At 33.8% G+C, this 14,576-nt stretch overlaps 1 protein-coding gene across 1 annotated transcript in view; it reads left to right on the top strand.

The window, feature by feature from the left end:
- The window catches only part of LEMD3 (LEM domain containing 3), a gene marked incomplete at both ends in the record, with an annotated part of 61,202 nt that extends 52,644 nt beyond the window's left edge, over positions 1-8,558 (top strand). The window contains 9 exons of the mRNA XM_080705524.1: positions 1,053-1,132; positions 1,222-1,367; positions 2,202-2,303; positions 2,409-2,511; positions 3,385-3,563; positions 6,251-6,332; positions 7,922-8,027; positions 8,114-8,192; positions 8,395-8,558. Of these exons, the coding sequence (XP_080561650.1) occupies positions 1,053-1,132; positions 1,222-1,367; positions 2,202-2,303; positions 2,409-2,511; positions 3,385-3,563; positions 6,251-6,332; positions 7,922-8,027; positions 8,114-8,192; positions 8,395-8,558 (1,041 nt within the window). The remainder of the gene's footprint in view (positions 1-1,052; positions 1,133-1,221; positions 1,368-2,201; positions 2,304-2,408; positions 2,512-3,384; positions 3,564-6,250; positions 6,333-7,921; positions 8,028-8,113; positions 8,193-8,394) is intronic.
- Between the last annotated feature and the right edge of the window lie 6,018 nt (positions 8,559-14,576).

Raw genomic sequence — 14,576 nt, 5'->3', positions numbered from 1 at the left:
TCTACTTTTTCATTCAGTTTGTTGAAATACAACAAGAAAATACAGCCTTGTATCAATCAATATGTAATCAAAACAAGGGAAAAATAACATTAGCCACCTTTTCAGATAATTATATTATTCTTTTATGTTATTGCAGACCTCTACAAGTAGTTTCTTAAAGGTAGTTGCAATTGGAATCTGAAACTATTATCAGTGAACTGTTTGTACTCTAGCCAATAAAGTTCTTTGGTCTGTTGCACTTTGAATAGATCTTTTACCCATATGTGATTATGTACTATAATGCATAATTGTGCACAGCTTTAAGTATTGGTTATTTGAAAAAAATTGGTATACTGAGTTACCAGGATCTTTGAATTGTCATATGCCATATCCAAAAGTCACATTTGTTAATATCACACTAATCAGAGTACTGTGAACCTACCAAGGTCACAGTGATGAATGCAGGTTTTTCTAGACTTTACCTTTTCACTTGAATTTATTATTAGTTACACAAATTTTTGAGTTGGTGGTCTTAATGCATTCATTTGTGAAAATGGAACAATCAAGTCTGACTGGTTTATCACTCATCTGAAAATAATTTGTTAATCATTCACTCTTCTCACTGACACTTAAAAACTAAAAAAAACTTACATCTATAAATACAAAGGCATACAAAGAAAACAGCAGAATTTTAACAAGAGTATATTGGATTTGTGAGGAAAATGTTTTTTTTTTTTTTTTTTTTTGGTGGTACTGGGGTTCCTGGAAGCCCTTCTACCTCCGTGCTATACTCCCAGACCTATTTTTACATTTTCATTTTGGAAACAGGGTCTCCTAAGCCAGCATGTGCGGCTGGCTTCGAACTTGCACGATCCTCCTGTCTCTGCCTCCCAAGCGCGGGGATTACAAGCGTGCGCCACCATGCCTGGCGCGAAAATGGTAATTTTTTGTAATAATACATTTTTATCATGTTCTATAAAGTATAGAGTATGTTCTATATATGTAGAATACCTTACAGATAGTCAAATGAATGTGGATTATTAAAAATAGTTATTTTCTTTATTTCTTGTTAGGATTTAGGTCCGGAATATGAGGATATATTCAACACTTCACTGCAGTGGATTTTAGAAAATGGGAAAGATGTTGGAATAAGGTAGAGGATTTGATTTCTGTTTTGACTGTTGTATACTATTAAGAAGTGATTTTTAAATTTTAAACTCTACCATAATTATTTTTAAATAGGTGTGTTGGTTTTGTCCCTGATGAAGAATTGACAAATATAACTGATGTGCAGTTTTTACAATCCACAAGACCACAGATGTCTTTCTGGTGTCGTTTTCGACGTGCTTTTATTACTGTAACCCACAGGTTATTGCTGTTATGTTTAGGTAAGTTGTTAGGATAAGAAAGGTGATAAACTGCAGTCAAGAATTTTTGTGTGTCTCTCTTTCACTGAATGTCAGAGCTGAGAATTCACTTTTCACTTTTGTGATAGATGTCATAAATCACATTAGCAGTCTTCACTAATTAAGGTTGAGGGCTTGTTATCATGTCATTTTCAAACAAAGCTTAGAAAATAGTAATATAAAGAGAGATAGGAATAAAACTTGGTCATAAGACTATTACAGAAAGAGTGAGTGTATTTAGTGTATGTATATAACCCTTGAAGATAAAATTGGAAAATAGAAAATTTTAGCTTATTTTAAAATAAAATATAAATTAAAATAATTTAAACTCTTATTTATGAGAATTAAAATTTTTATTCAGGTTGCTAGATTGTGTGACTTTTAGGAGATAAGAAAAGTGGAAAGAATTAAAAAGGTAGCCATTCCTTGATATTTTTTATTTAGTCCCTTAAAAATAATTCAGTTTACTTAAAGTAAGATTCAGTATGCTTAATCCAGTAAAAGTTTTCTGGTAGTTTAATACTACATAGGAAGAGTCTCTGAATAGTTATATTTTTTAGGAAGATAGAATTTTAATGTTTGGTTATGGGGTAATAGAGCAAATGCCTTTTTTCTAGAAAGAAGTGAAACTGGGAAGTGTTTAATATTAAGTTTTTCTATGTCCTTTTATTTAAATATATAGTTAATTCACTTCCCTGTCTTGAAGGCTCATTCCATTTTTCCATTAGGGCAGTTAAGATAATCATTGTAGAAATTGTCTGCAATCTTACTGAATGCCATGAGCCACAAATTTTAAAACACAAAATTATATTGCAGGTATAGTGATGGTTTGTGTTGTTCTGCGTTATATGAAATATCGTTGGACAAAAGAAGAGGAGGAAACAAGGCAAATGTATGATATGGTGGTAAAGATTATAGGTATGATATTTGTAAAGTCTATTTCTAGACTAGTCATTGTGTGATAAACGATGGCATAATGTCAAATTATTGATGCATTTGTAAAGTTATTTAATTTACTTCCAGATGTTTTAAGAAGTCATAATGAAGCTTGCCAGGAGAATAAAGATTTACAGCCATACATGCCTATTCCACATGTGCGAGATTCCTTAATACAGCCTCATGACAGGTTTGTTCAGAGCATTATGAATTGAAGTAAATCAGAATGAAGATATCTTCTGTAGGCTTGAAAATTATATCGAGAGTTGGGACACTTCTCAAGAGACCTATTGTATTGTACAGATTAAAATATGTTACATTCTCTTTCTAAATTCTTTTTACCCTTTCATTTCGAGTTGCATGTAGACCACTGAACTTCTAAATCATTCTCATTTCTATATGCTCAATCTTGATTGTCATCAATCTCTACTTTATTTCCTTGAATTTCATCTTACTTAAAAAAAACAGGCAATAGCCATTGTGTTATATTAATGATTTTAAATGCTTACTTTGTTAATAATGAAGCTTTTAAAATAAAACTTGAAAATGCATTTTTTGAAAATGAAAGATGATGCCGTATCCTAAAGCATCATTTCTAACGCTAGCGGCATATCATAATCAACAGTCAACCTTTTGGATTAAAAAAAAAATTATAGCCAGGTGTGCTGGTACACAACTGTAATTCCAATACTTGTGAGATTGAGACAGGAAGATTGAATGTTCAAGACCAGCCTCAGCACCTTAGACTCTCAGCAACCTAGTGAAACCTTGTTTCTAAACAAAATAAGACAAAAAGGTCTGAGGGTATAGCTCAAGGATAGAATGCCCTGGGTTCAGTCCCCAGTATACCCTTGCCTTCACTCCCACAGACAGTTATGCTTGTACAGCACTTCTGGAGATTGAATTTCAGTAAATCTGAGGTGAGTTATAGACACATCTTATTTTAAACAAACTGTTAGTAATGATAAGCGAGTTAACTATTAACTATTACTTTAATTACTAACATATCAAAAAGATGACAGGCCAAGGTAATGATAAATGTGTTATTTTGTTCACATGACAGGAAAAAAATGAAGAAAGTATGGGATAGAGCTGTTGATTTCCTTGCTGCTAATGAGTCTAGAGTTCGGACGGAAACACGAAGAATAGGTGGTGCAGATTTTCTAGTTTGGCGGTGGATCCAGCCTTCTGCATCCTGTGATAAAATATTAGTAATACCTTCTAAAGTATGGCAAGGCCAAGGTATGTATTTTCAAACACAATATATAAAAATGGTTTTCTTCTAACTTTTCAAAAGAACTATATCTATTTCGGTAAAGTGAAACAGTACAATTAAAAAACAAGTATGGAAGGCAAAGCTCCCTTTACAGTCCCATCCCATAAAAGTACTAAGTGCTAACTTCTTATGTGTCTTTCTACATTTTATTTATTACTGCAAACATAAGTGGTTTGTTTTTACTCTAGTAAAAAACAAACATTCCATTGATACTACATTTTTTAACTTAAAAGCAACATAGCATTTTTTTTTCTTTTTTTCTTTTTTTTTTTTTCTTGTAGTACTGAGTGTGGAACCCAGGGCTTTTCTACCTCTGGGCTATACTCCCAGACCTATTTTATACTTTATTTGGAAATAGGGTCTCACTAAGTTGCTGAGAGCCTCACTAAGTAGCTGAGGCTGGCTTTGAACCTGTGTGATCCTCCTATCTCAGCCTCCCAAGCCTAGGGATTACAAGCATGAGCCACCATGCCGGGCAGCAACATAGTATTAATAGATCTAACTGCATACTTTTCTTTAACTTCTCTATGCAAATAAGGAACATAATTTATGTCCTATTTACATAATACATATATAACACATTATATATGTGAATGGAATCATAACTTTTTTTTAGCTCTTATGCTTTCCAGTTTTTGCTTGCCTCTCTTTCTCATAAACCTCCTCTACCTGCATATCCCCTGCCAATTATCTTTTGTGTGGGTATTTTAGCATAGTTTTCTTACTGTCTCTATAGGGTCATAGTATATAGAGGGTTTTGAAGATTGTTTGCCTTATATACCCAAAACCTACAAAGGAAAGCATAAAATAGCATATAAGAAAATTGTCTATGGTAATATTTTTTTCTACAAAAACATTTATCAGTGTTTGCTAAATGTAGCACTCTTAGAAAAGGTAAGTAAATTGTTTTGGAATTGCAGCTAAAAATCATACTTGCATTTCTCTTAATTTGTACTTTCAGGAAGCTTGAATAATAGTTTCTTTAAGCATGGTATAGAAATGCTGTAATGTTGCCAAAAATTACATTATCAAACTCTTTTTTAAAAGATGCATGCAAAAGGGCCCTATGAAACTGAATTCCTTCTTTTACCCTGTCTCTTACAATGACAGTTGAGCCCTCCTTGACACTTATATTTGGGCTTTGGAGATGCCACTTTTTTTCCCCTCTTACCTCTGACTTTTTATTTTAACCCCCCTCCAAGTCTGTCTGATTTTTCGTGTGTGTGTGTGTGTGTGTGTGTGTGTGTGTGTGTGTGTGTGTGTGTTTGCTGGGGGTGGAACCCAGAAACCATCTACCTCTGGGCTATCCCCTTGGTCCTGTTTATTTTTTTATTTGGAAATGGTCTTGCTAAGTTGCTGAGAGCCTCACTAAGTTGATGAGGCTTCAAACCTGCAATCCTCTTGCCTCATCCTCCCAAGTACTGGTATTACAGGCATGTGCCATCATGCCTAGCTGATTTTTAGATTTTTGTACCAAGCCATATATATTCATCATCTTTTCTAGGAGATGGGTGCTGCCAGTTCAACATGTGTGCAAACTCATTATCATTTTTTTCCTCAAACCGTTTTTTCAATATAACTCTAGTTAATGGTACTTTTCCTCAGTTGACTCTGCCATAAACTTGGAATCTTCCCTCTCCCCCCTTGTTCAGTCTTTTAACAAGTCATAACACATATATTCCCTATTATGTCCTAATTTCATCCATATGATTGACCTGTCTTATTCACATCACTATCTTCCTTTTAGATGACTAGAGTAATCTTCTAACTGGTCTCTTCACATTTACTTTCCTATCTACCTAAGTGATTTCTCACTTTTTTAAATACGTAAGCAAATATAATTTTAAAAGACAGATGTTATTCTGTTATGTTATTCCTTTGCTTAAAATGCTCAAGTAGAGCCAGGTGTGGTGGCGCATGCTTATAATCCCAGTACTTATATATGTGTATACATATATAAGACAGGACCAAAAGTCCAAGGCCAGCTGTGTCAACTTAGTGATCTGAGACCCTCTGCAACTTAGTGAGCCTTGGTTCAAAATAAAAAATAGGGCTGGAAGAGTAGTTCAGAGATAGAATGCCCCTGGGTTCATTCCTCAGTACCACCCTCCCCCCCAAAAAAAAATTAGGCTTTCTATTATTCTATGACAGTGCTGAAACACTTTAATGTGGCCTGTGTGGTTCTTAATAATTTGATATTTCTATCTCTAGTCCAGCCATATTGGATGGATTTTAGTTATTTGACTATATTAAACTCCTCCTTGTCATAAAGGCAGTGAATAAGTTACTCTCTTTGCTTTAAATGTTCTTTACACTTCTCTATACTTTGCTATTTTTTATTTATTCTTTAGTTTCCAGAATAAGTTTAACTTTCTTGGGGCAAATATTACCTAATGCTTCCATACAAAGCAAAATTAATTTTATAGCTTTCTGTACTCTTCTTAGGATCTGTCACAGTCACAATGTTTGTGGGTGACACTGTCATCTGCCTCTTCCACTAAACTGTGTGAAGGCAGTGACCATCTTAATTTACCTTAACATGTAACATAGGGGTCTGGTTTATGATAAAAGATTGTAGTGGTTATTATTTAAACTAATAACTGAAAACTTTAACAAAATGGAAAATAATTAAATTTGCTTTTGTTTTTTATAGCATTTCATTTAGATAGAAGAAACTCACCACCAAATAGTTTAACACCATGTTTAAAGATTCGAAATATGTTCGATCCAGTTATGTAAGTATTAATGATCAAGCATGCATGTAATTTTTATTTGGAATATTTGGCTGAAAATGCAAGGCATTCTTATAATTCTAATTGAAAGTCCATTTTCCTTCTGAATTTACAGCTACAGAAATTTTAATGCTTTTCTCATTTATTAAAATCTGAGCAGTTTTGGCCCAAAACACAGTTGTATAAAGATTTTTTAAACTTTTATAAATCTTTGTATTTACGGCAAATCTTCATAGCACATAAATGCTTGAAGCAGACTAGTGATAGTGACAATGTTCTTTATTAAATATATAATTTATTTCACACATGACTAAACATTTTTGTCTCAGTAGGCAGTACATACATGTGTACAAATGTATATAGAATACAAATGTATATGCATATATAAGGTAGGTCCCTTTTAAAAATTTCTAGTCCTTAATTATAAAAAATTTTCTACAAAGATGTTTACATCTTTCTCCCTATAGGTCTTGTCTTTAATTGTCAGTGTGCTATTTGAGCAACTCCTGAATACAGTATAAGAACAACACATACATCCATAGAATAGCATAGTCAAAATTGGTGCTATAGAATTTATACTATTTTACATATAAACTAGTAATTTTAAAAATTAGCTTTCTGGAAGCTATTGCATAGCTGTCTAGTGATAAGAGAAACGAAATCCTGTGTTTTTTTTTTTTTTTTAACCCTGTCAGTAGAAATTGCAGTACATATAAAATACCACATATCACATTTAAAAATTGATACATTTGAAAAAATTGATATTTCAAATAAGTAACAAAATTGGAAATGTGGAAAAGCATTCTTACTGTATACACATGTATGCGTGTGAGCACAAACACACCCTCAGATATATGAACAATTAGTAGTGTGATACAATACCTTTGTGTAGGGAGTCTAATGTCTTAATAAGAAATCAATGAGAGTCCAGTATTACCTATGATGAAAACTTATGAGTTAAAGTGCAATTGCTTTTCATTTGTGCCACTATCTTGTCTCCCAGGTAAGATAAATGTATTAGTAGCCGGGCGTGGTGGTGCACCCTTGTAATCCCAGCATTTGGGAGCCTGAGACCAGAGGATTGTGGTTCGCGGACAGCCTCAGCTACTTAGTGAGGCCCTCTGCAACTCAGTGAGACCCGGTTTCAAAATAAAAAATAAAAAATAGGGCAGGGGGTATAGCTCGGAGGTTAAATGCCCCCTGGGTTCCATTCCCAGACCCGGAAAAAAAAAAAAAAGTTTTACTGCAGCAGGAAATCTTAAAGCTCTCTTGTTATAGTAAGGTAGCATGCAAAATGTTTGTCCTATATCACTCTTCCATTATTTTGGAAAAGAGAACCAGAATAAGCTATTCACAAAGAATTTTCTTAAGATTTGAATATATCATTGAAAATAAAATAATATTCAACTTTTGTAACTTTACTGAGTGAACATTAGTATAAAAGGAAAAAAAAGAAACAACTTGCAAGTACATAGGATTTCAAACATAAAAATGACTCATCATCCCTGTAATAATGTTCTGCTGTGACATCAGAGATAATGAAGACTTAATTGAGTAGGAATATAGTTGTTGATTTTTGTTTTTATTTTTAGGGAAATAGGGGATCAGTGGCATTTGGCAATTCAAGAAGCAATTTTAGAAAAATGCAGTGATAATGATGGCATTGTTCATATTGCAGTAGACAAAAATTCACGTGAGGTAAAGTAACTCTTGGTATTGAGTTCTATGTTTTGATGTGTTACTGTTAAACTAGACTATTCATTATTTTTTCTTTTATATTACAGGGTTGTGTATATGTTAAATGTCTGTCTCCAGAATATGCTGGGAAAGCTTTTAAGGCATTACATGGCTCTTGGTTTGATGGTAAGAAATTCAAGTATTAACATTTTGAAAAGATAATTATGGTTTTACATTGACTTTAGCAGATTTTAAATGGAAGGTTACCATGTTTTAAGTAATAATTTTAGATTTTGTTTTGTGTTCATGTGTCTTTACTACAGTAAATTTTCTACAATTATTAAACACATTTTTACAGATCTAAAATACTATTTTTATCTTACAACAGGGAAATTGGTTACAGTAAAATATTTACGACTAGATAGATATCACCATCGCTTTCCCCAGGCTCTTACTTGCAACACTCCCTTGAAGCCATCAAATAAGCATATGAACTCTATGTCTCATCTTCGCCTTCGGACTGGCCTAGCTAATTCTCAAGGAGGTTCCTGAAAGACTTTCTTCACTCCTAGGACTGTTATTTACAATAGGAAAATTCCTGTTTGGCTTCCTGTCTTCCTTTTTAAATGCTTTTTGTATGTAATATTTTTATTGCTGAGTACAGCTCTGTTTGAAAGTTCCAGAAATCATAAGGTTCCAGAGGGATTTAGCAGTGAGGCAGCAATGCTGAGTAGGTAGAATAATTGTTTTATTCAGTTTTTGGAGCTCAGTTAAGCCAATCATTTAAAGTTTTGCATGAAGAACACTGACTTTATTAAGCATTCTCAGATATGGTGGTTATATTTTTGCACCAAGAAGTGTTTGGATAACCACATAAAAGCATGGTGAAGAGGCTTCTTGTATTTCCATAATTTCTTGTGAACTAATGTGAATTTTTATATACTGTCACCTGCATAGTTCCTTACCAGGCTAATGTGGTAAAACTGTTAATTTCCCAATTTAACCTTCGGTTTCTACTGCTTGTAAGAAATTCATTTGCTACAGCTGGAATATGAGAAAATTTATTTGGTTTTAATGGTTACATATATGTGTAAGTGGATGTACTTAAACTGGCTTTTGTATATATGTATAAATGCTGGTGATGGTGAAAGTAGTCTTGTTTTGTGAGGATGTCTGCATAAGCAGTAAAATAAGCTTTCTATTTTATTCATAATCTAATTTGTATATATAGATGTGTATATTTGTGTGTGTATATGTATAATATGTATGCATATATACATGCATATATATATGTATATATATATGTGTGTGTGTATATATATATATATATATACACACACACACACACATACACACACACACACACACACACACACACACACACGGCTGTACTATCACATAGATCAAACAGCCAAGCACCTGGAAGTATTAGATACATGTTTAAAATATCTTTTATAGATTTTTATATAAAACGTCTGAGTATGATTCTGTGCGAAAGTTCTGGCACCAGTTATAATGGATTCAAATTTATGTGAGCAATAAAACAATTGGCAGATATTAGAAAAATATTTTGTGAAAACTTGTATTTATTATAATTACTAGGGCTTTGGCATAGTACTATTGGGATTAAGTCATTTTCCCAATTTATTTATAATTTAATGAGATGTTATCACCCCTGTTATATGTTAAGTTTAAAGCAGGGAGCATTGTTGCAGCAAAATGTGTTAGATAAATTATACTTGGAATTTTGGGTCATGAAAGTTTGCAGTATAGTGAATGCACGAGTGACCATTGATTTGTGCCTCAGTATTTAATTTGTTTTAACAAAGTTACTTTATTACTGTTTATGATTTCAGATTAAAATAGTTGCTGAGCAAGGTTTACTTGTAATCTAACAATTGGCTTTTAAAAAACAACCTGTTGCTTTATCATTGTCAGTCCAAATGAGTATGTGAAAGAGCTGGAATTGTACCAATTTTGATTTTGTTTGAAGCTCAGTTTTGTTTTATTGTATATGTGTTGGGTTTGCAGCATGAACTTGCACAGATAATGCACGTTTTCTGGTTAAGTAAACATGATGCACACTATTCTGTAACAGAAAACCCTATTGTGCCTTACCTATGTGCTTTTGTGGGCACCATGTTTATGAAGAATAAAAAATGATTTGTTAACTGAAGAGAATAAATTTTACATTCTCAGTTTATGTCTCAGATGCTAATGTGTGAAAATATGAATATATAATATATAAAGTAACCAATCTTTCTGTATTTTATGTGCATCATAGTGATTTATCTGAGCTTAGTGATCCCATCTTGTAACCTGTTGCAAGATTGAATGTAAAAAATAGTTGTGGCATTTTAACAGGTCACCTTTTGATGCAGATGCATCCTTTTCTTGCTTCTAAAACATATTTCATGTGAACATTGTACATTTATTATTGTAATATATACTATTATGCAGCTTATTTTACCTGAAACTGTTAAGCCGACCAAGATTCCTCCCTGCAAGACAGATGGGAATGTGTATAATAATTAGCTATTTGAGAAGTTCTGAAGTTTGATGTAATCTGTTACTTGTCCTGTTTAAAAAAAGGAAAACATTCTAATTAAAATTTTATTAGGTTTTTTTTTAAAATGTGTCTTCACTTTTAAAAAAGTTTTTAAGTGCCTTGTGTCTTTATTTTTACCAGTAAAAATAGTTGCTTTTATTTTAAATCTGTTTTATTTAGGGATCTATGGATATATTTGTACTTCTAAAGATGAACACTCTGAAGTTAGTTTTAACTGTCCTTGAGTATCTTGCTTTTCTTTTTGAAAATGTGTTCATTCAACATTCAAATGTTAGTATTAAAGTGGGGCGAGAATGTAAATCAGCTTCATCACTAAGCACTATTTAGCTGGGCTAGATACTTTTTCAAAGAAAGACTTCCTCACAAAAAGAAGCAGTTCTTACATATATTCTGGTTCAAAATATCTCTTCATAAACCTATACCAAACAGTTCTTGGGTGGGATAGCTACTTTGAGTACCATTAGTTTAGGATTCTTTATGTTCAAATCAGGTAAAAAGACTAGATTCATTGGTCACATGGTAGACTTATGGATTACTAACAAAGGTCACGGTGTTGGGGATATGTAGATGAAAAACATATAGCCCTTTCTTCAACACAGGAGGGCAGATAAATTTTCAAATGTGTGGAAAATACAATGAAAGAGAAATAGGTGGGTGGAGGGGCTTTGGAGAAGCACTGAGTCTTAACAGAGAACAGGACGGGTGAAGAAAAAGCTAAGCCTTATTTTAATTCAGTTTAACACCTATTATGCACCTCTTAGTGTAGATACAATGATGAGTGTTCTTTCCCTTGAACTCTCAGAATAGAGCTTCTAGTGATGAAATGATAGAAGTTAATGTATGAAATAAAATGTGTGGAATTCATGTCATTATAAATTCTGATTGTTGGCATATAGATTCCTGGATATCTTGTGAAAATTGAAGCTGGGCATTGGGCTTCTTGTATTTTCTTGTATTCATAATTTGAATGCAAGTTGTTATTTCTAAGTGAACAACGTTTTGATGTCATGTGCCCAGAACATTTCCTTTAGGATTACTCTTGCAGTTCCCATACCTACATGGCTTCTTCACCCTTTTTTCCTAGACCTATCTTGGCAAGTCATTTCCTCCAGATGGTTCATCAGAGGATGCTAAATCAAGCAGAATTTTGCCAGCCACTTTTTTGGGAAGGATGCTCAAGAACAGGTACTTAAGAAGTGAGAATAATTAGGAACCAGAAATTGTGGTTTAAAGAAACAATGTCCAGGATGCTCATTCTCTTGGCCTTTAAGCTCCATTCAGGAAACTTGATGGCTAGAAAAGGCTTCTGTGTTTGAAAATTTTGCTAAGGACAGCAGAATAGCCTCATTTGTTGACTTAGGTGTTAAAACTAATAGAACCTGTGCATTAAATTTACTTTTTTCCCCCATGAGTAGACATTAGAGACCTACACACACTCCTGAAATTGGGAAGAGATTAGGCCTTAAGATCACATGAACAAAGACAAACTGATGAGAAGCAAGCTACTGCATGCATAAACTACAGACAATTTCCTAAGGCTTTACTAAGTCATTCTTTTTACTTGTTAGAGATCTGTTTTGATTTTCTATTTCTTCTGAAGTTCAGTAGTTTGTATCCTATGAGGAATTTTTATATTTCATCATTATCTAGTTGTTGATGTGTTCATAGTATTCCCTTATAATGTTTGTTATTTCTGTAATGTCAGTAGTAATGTTCCATTTTTTATTTCTGGTTTCAATAATTTGAGTCTTTCCCCCTGTAATCTGGCTTTTTTTTTTATCTTGTCAGGACCAACTTTTAGGTTTGTGGATTTTTGTCTTTTGTTGTTGTTGTTGTTGTTGTTGTTGTTGTTGTTGTTGTTGTCCATGATATTTATTTCTAGTCTAGTTTGTTATTCTTTTTTATTTTATTTTCTACTTACTTTGGATTTTGTTTGTGCTTTTTCCATTATCTGAGGATGGAAGTTTAGACTGTTGAGAGCATTCTACCCCAACTTATATCCCCAGGCCCTTTTATTTTGAAACAGGGTCTTGCTGTATGGCTAAGGCTGCCTCCAACCAGTGATCCTCCTGTCTCAGAGTCCCAAGTTACTCGGGTTACAGTTGTGTACCACCTTCACCTGGCAAGATGTCTTGTTATTTTCATCATTATCATCATCGTCATTATTATTATTATAATTATTTGTGTGTGTGTGTGTGTGTGTGTGTGTGTGTGTGTGTGTGTGTGTGTACACTAGGGATTGAACTCAGGGGCATTCTACCTCCGAACTATATCCCCAGCCTTTTTTTTTTTTTTTTTTTTTTGGTGGTACTGGGGGTGGAACTCAGGAACTTTTCTACCTCCAGGCTCCCAGACCTGTTTTATACTTTTTTTAGAAACAGGGTCTCACTAAGTTGCTGAGAGCCTCAATAAATAGTCGAGGCTGGCTTTGAATCTCTGCGATCCTGTCTCAGCCTCCCAAGTGCTGGGATTATGAGTGTGCGCTACCATGCCCAGTGTTTATTTTTTATTTTGAAACAGGTCTCACCAAGTTGTGGAGGGCCTCATTAAGTAAGAAGCTGAGGCTGGCTGCAAACCTGTGATTCTTCTGTCTCAGCCTTGTAGGTACTGGGATTACAAGCATGTGCCACCACACCTAGCTAAGATGTCTTCCTTTTCTTTCTTTCTTTCTTTTTTCTTTTTTCTTTTTTTTTTTTTTTGGTGTTACTGGGGTTCCTGGAAACCCTTCTACCTCTGGGCTACACTCTCAGACCCATTTTTATATATTTTTTATTTGGAAACAGGGTCTCTTAAGCCAGCGAGGCTGGCTACGAACCTGCGCGATCCTCCTGTCTCTGCCTCCCAAGCGCAGGGATTACAAGTGTGTGCCACCACGCCTGGCTAAGATGTCTTCTTTTTAAATGTAGGCTTTTACTGCAGTAAAATATCTCCTAAGCACTGCTTTGCTGTATCCTGTAAAGTTTTAGTGTAGTGTATTTCCATTTTCATTTATTTCAAAATATATTTCTCTTTACTTAGAAGTGTGCTATTTTGTTTGCATATATTTCTCAGATTTCTTTACTGACTTTTTTATAATTCCAGGAGGCTGGAGAACATACTTCATATGATTTCACCCCCTTTAAATTATTGAAGCTTGTTTTATGGCATTATATATGATCTATTCTAAAGAACATTTCATGTGGACTTTTTATGGAATTATATGGTCTTTTTGAAGAATATTTTATGTGGTCATGAGAAGAATATGTATGCTGCTGTTGAAACCTCTAGGTCCTTAGGGATCAGCAGATGCTCTTGGGGCCACTACTAGTTCCCCTGCTGATTATATCAGTGATTTATCCTTTTCATTTCTGGCTTCTGAGGACTTCGTTTCCTATCTTACCAGATCAGTAATTCATTTAAGATGTTTTTCATGCTTAATCTATTATAATGGATGCTTTATAATGAGAGATTTTAAATGTTTGTATCATTATATCATGGAAATAAGTTCTATATTGCCCCCATCTTCAAAAGTTACTCTTGCTGTATAAAGAAAAGCAGTACTGCTTTTGGTGATTGGCCCCTGAGCATTCAGCAGGGACACAGTTTTATGTGGCAGTTTTACAGATTAAGGTTCGGGTTTTATACATAGAGCTGAGAATAAATTCAGCATAAACGTGGAAGACCTGTGTGAGAAAAACTTTCCCAAGAGAGTTAAAGGACAACAAATGTGTAACTTTTTCTAGATAGACTAAATATAGCAAATAGGCTGATCCTTAATTAATAAAAAGGTTCAGTGCAATTGTAATGGAAATTCCAATAAATAAGATTAATCTCTAGAAACTTTAAATGAATTTTTAGAATATTAGCTGGAAGAATCAACAAGAAAGGTAGTAATTTTAAAATTAAAGCACAGTAAGAAGGCAGGCATGGTGGCGCAGTTTGTAATACGAGCATTTGGGAGGCTGAGACAGGAGGATCATGGTTCATGGACAGCCTCAGCTACTTAGGCTCTTTGGAAGTCA

Source organism: Muscardinus avellanarius (assembly GCF_963383645.1).
Source record: "Muscardinus avellanarius genome assembly, chromosome: 11".
NCBI lineage: Eukaryota > Metazoa > Chordata > Mammalia > Rodentia > Gliridae > Muscardinus > Muscardinus avellanarius.
Note: the sequence above shows the minus strand (reverse complement) of the source record. Positions and strands in the feature narration are given on the sequence as shown.